This window comes from Tupaia chinensis, unplaced genomic scaffold (assembly GCF_000334495.1).
Source record: "Tupaia chinensis unplaced genomic scaffold, TupChi_1.0 Scaffold000178_1, whole genome shotgun sequence".
Taxonomy (NCBI): domain Eukaryota; kingdom Metazoa; phylum Chordata; class Mammalia; order Scandentia; family Tupaiidae; genus Tupaia; species Tupaia belangeri.
In genome coordinates this window covers 1912923-1914816 of record NW_006159653.1, presented here as the reverse complement: position 1 = coordinate 1914816, position 1894 = coordinate 1912923, and the positions used below count along the sequence as shown (strand labels likewise).

General features: G+C 67.8%; 1 protein-coding gene across 1 annotated transcript in view; it reads left to right on the top strand.

Annotated features, from left to right (window-relative positions):
* PKD1 (polycystin 1, transient receptor potential channel interacting) overlaps positions 1-1894 on the top strand; it is a 42931-nt gene that overhangs the window by 32420 nt on the left and 8617 nt on the right. The window contains 6 exon segments of the mRNA XM_027771007.1: positions 3-197; positions 480-619; positions 920-1032; positions 1176-1320; positions 1443-1568; positions 1797-1887. Coding sequence (XP_027626808.1) covers positions 3-197; positions 480-619; positions 920-1032; positions 1176-1320; positions 1443-1568; positions 1797-1887 — 810 coding nt within the window.

The window sequence follows — 1894 nt, the reverse complement described above, 5'->3', positions numbered from 1 at the left end:
AGGTGGTGCTGGAGCCCCTCGATTTCTCCCTGGTTGCCAAGCGGCTGCACCCCGACGAGGACGACACCCTGGTGGAGTGCCCAGCAGTGACACCTGTGAGCGAGCGTGTGCCCCGCGTGCGGCCCCCCCAGGGCTTTGCCCTCTTCCTGGCGAAAGAGGAAGCCCGCAAGGTTAAGAGGCTGCACAGCGTGCTGAGGGTGAGCCCGGCCGGGCGGCCGCCCCGCGCCCCACCGCCCCGCCGCAGGGGCTCTGCAGCCCTGTCCTGGACCCCTTGCTCCTGACACCTGCTGCTCTCTGGCCCTGCCCTGCCTGGCCTAGGAGGACCCTGAGCACAGCTGCAGGCTGGTGCCTGGGGGACATGTGGCCACCACTCCCTGGTGTGCCCTGGCCACCAGGGGCATTTCGCTTCCCCGCATGGGCCAACCCTGCCCTGTGACTGGGTGGAGTCAAGCTGACCAGAGGGCTGTCCCTGTCCTCAGAGCCTGTTGGTATACATGCTTTTCCTGCTGGTGACACTGCTGGCCAACTATGGGGATGCCGCGTCCCACGGCCACGCCTATCGTCTGCAGAGTGCCATTAAGCAGGAGCTGGACAGCCGGGCCTTCCTGGCCATCACCCGGTACAGACACCTCTGCACAGGCTGCTGGGCCAGGGTGGTGTACTGGCCACCCCTCGGGGTGACCCTCAGTCTAGCGCAGCGCAGGGGGCTCAGGAAACATCTAGCTAGGCTTTGGGCTGCTGGAACTGGGGCGGGTGCACGGAGGCCTGGAGCTGGAGGACCGTCTGCCCCATGGCAGTGGGCTAGGGTTGCTGGTCTGGGCCGGCTCCAGCCCCTTGGGCCACAGCGGGAGTGTCTCTGGGCTCAGCTGCGGGTGGGCATTGACGTGGAGGCCGGGCAAGTGACTGCATGGTGCGGCAGGTCTGACGAGTTCTGGCCGTGGATGTCCCGTGTGCTGCTCCCCTATGTCCACGGAAACCAGTCCAGCCCAGAGCTGGGGCCCCCGCGGCTGCGGCAGGGGCGGCTACAAGAAGGTGAGCTGGGGAGGGCACCCCAACACCTCCTTGCTCTTTTCCAAAGAGCAGCCTTTGGGCGAGTCTGGCTCCCCACACCTCTCCTCTGGGCAGACGGGAGTAGTGTCCCCGGCTGAGCCCGCCCCCTCCCGTCTGCCTTGCAGCTCTCTGCCCCGCCCCCCTCGGCGCAAGGGGGCTTACATGCCCGGTGGCGGGAGGCTTCAGCACCGGCGACTATGGCATTGGCTGGGAGAGCGTGGGCCCCAACGGCACAAAGACCTGGGCCTACTCTGCACCTGACCTGCTGGGGTGAGCTGACTCCAGGGTTTCCTGTGCCAGGAGGGGAGAGTTCTCCAGAGGAGCCATATGGCCATGGCTCCCAGATACCAGCAAGGTCCGGTCGGACTGAGCACCACCTCTCTCTCCCGCAGCACCTGGTACTGGGGCTACTGTGCCGTGTACGACAGTGGCGGCTACGTGCAGGAGCTGGGCCTGAGCCTGGAGGAGAGCAGAGCGCGGCTGGGCTTCCTGCAGCTGCACAACTGGCTGGACAACAGGTGGGCACCAGCTGGGCCCGCACGTGCTGTCACTCTGAGCCGTCGCCCTTCCGCTGGCTCCTGGTCACCTGGTGTCCCACGCTGACTCTCCCCCCACCCTCACTCTCAACGCGGGGGTCCCTCCGTCCCCAGCCAAACCCTTCCCTAGCGAAGGCTCTGTGCCAGTTCCCGCGGCTCCCTGAGCCCGAGCACGGGGCCCCGAGCCTGCTGACCGCACCCTCCGCCCAGGAGCCGCGCGGTGTTCGTGGAGCTCACGCGCTACAGCCCGGCCGTGGGGCTGCACGCCGCCGTCACGCTGCGCCTTGAGGTCCCGGTGGCCGCCCCCG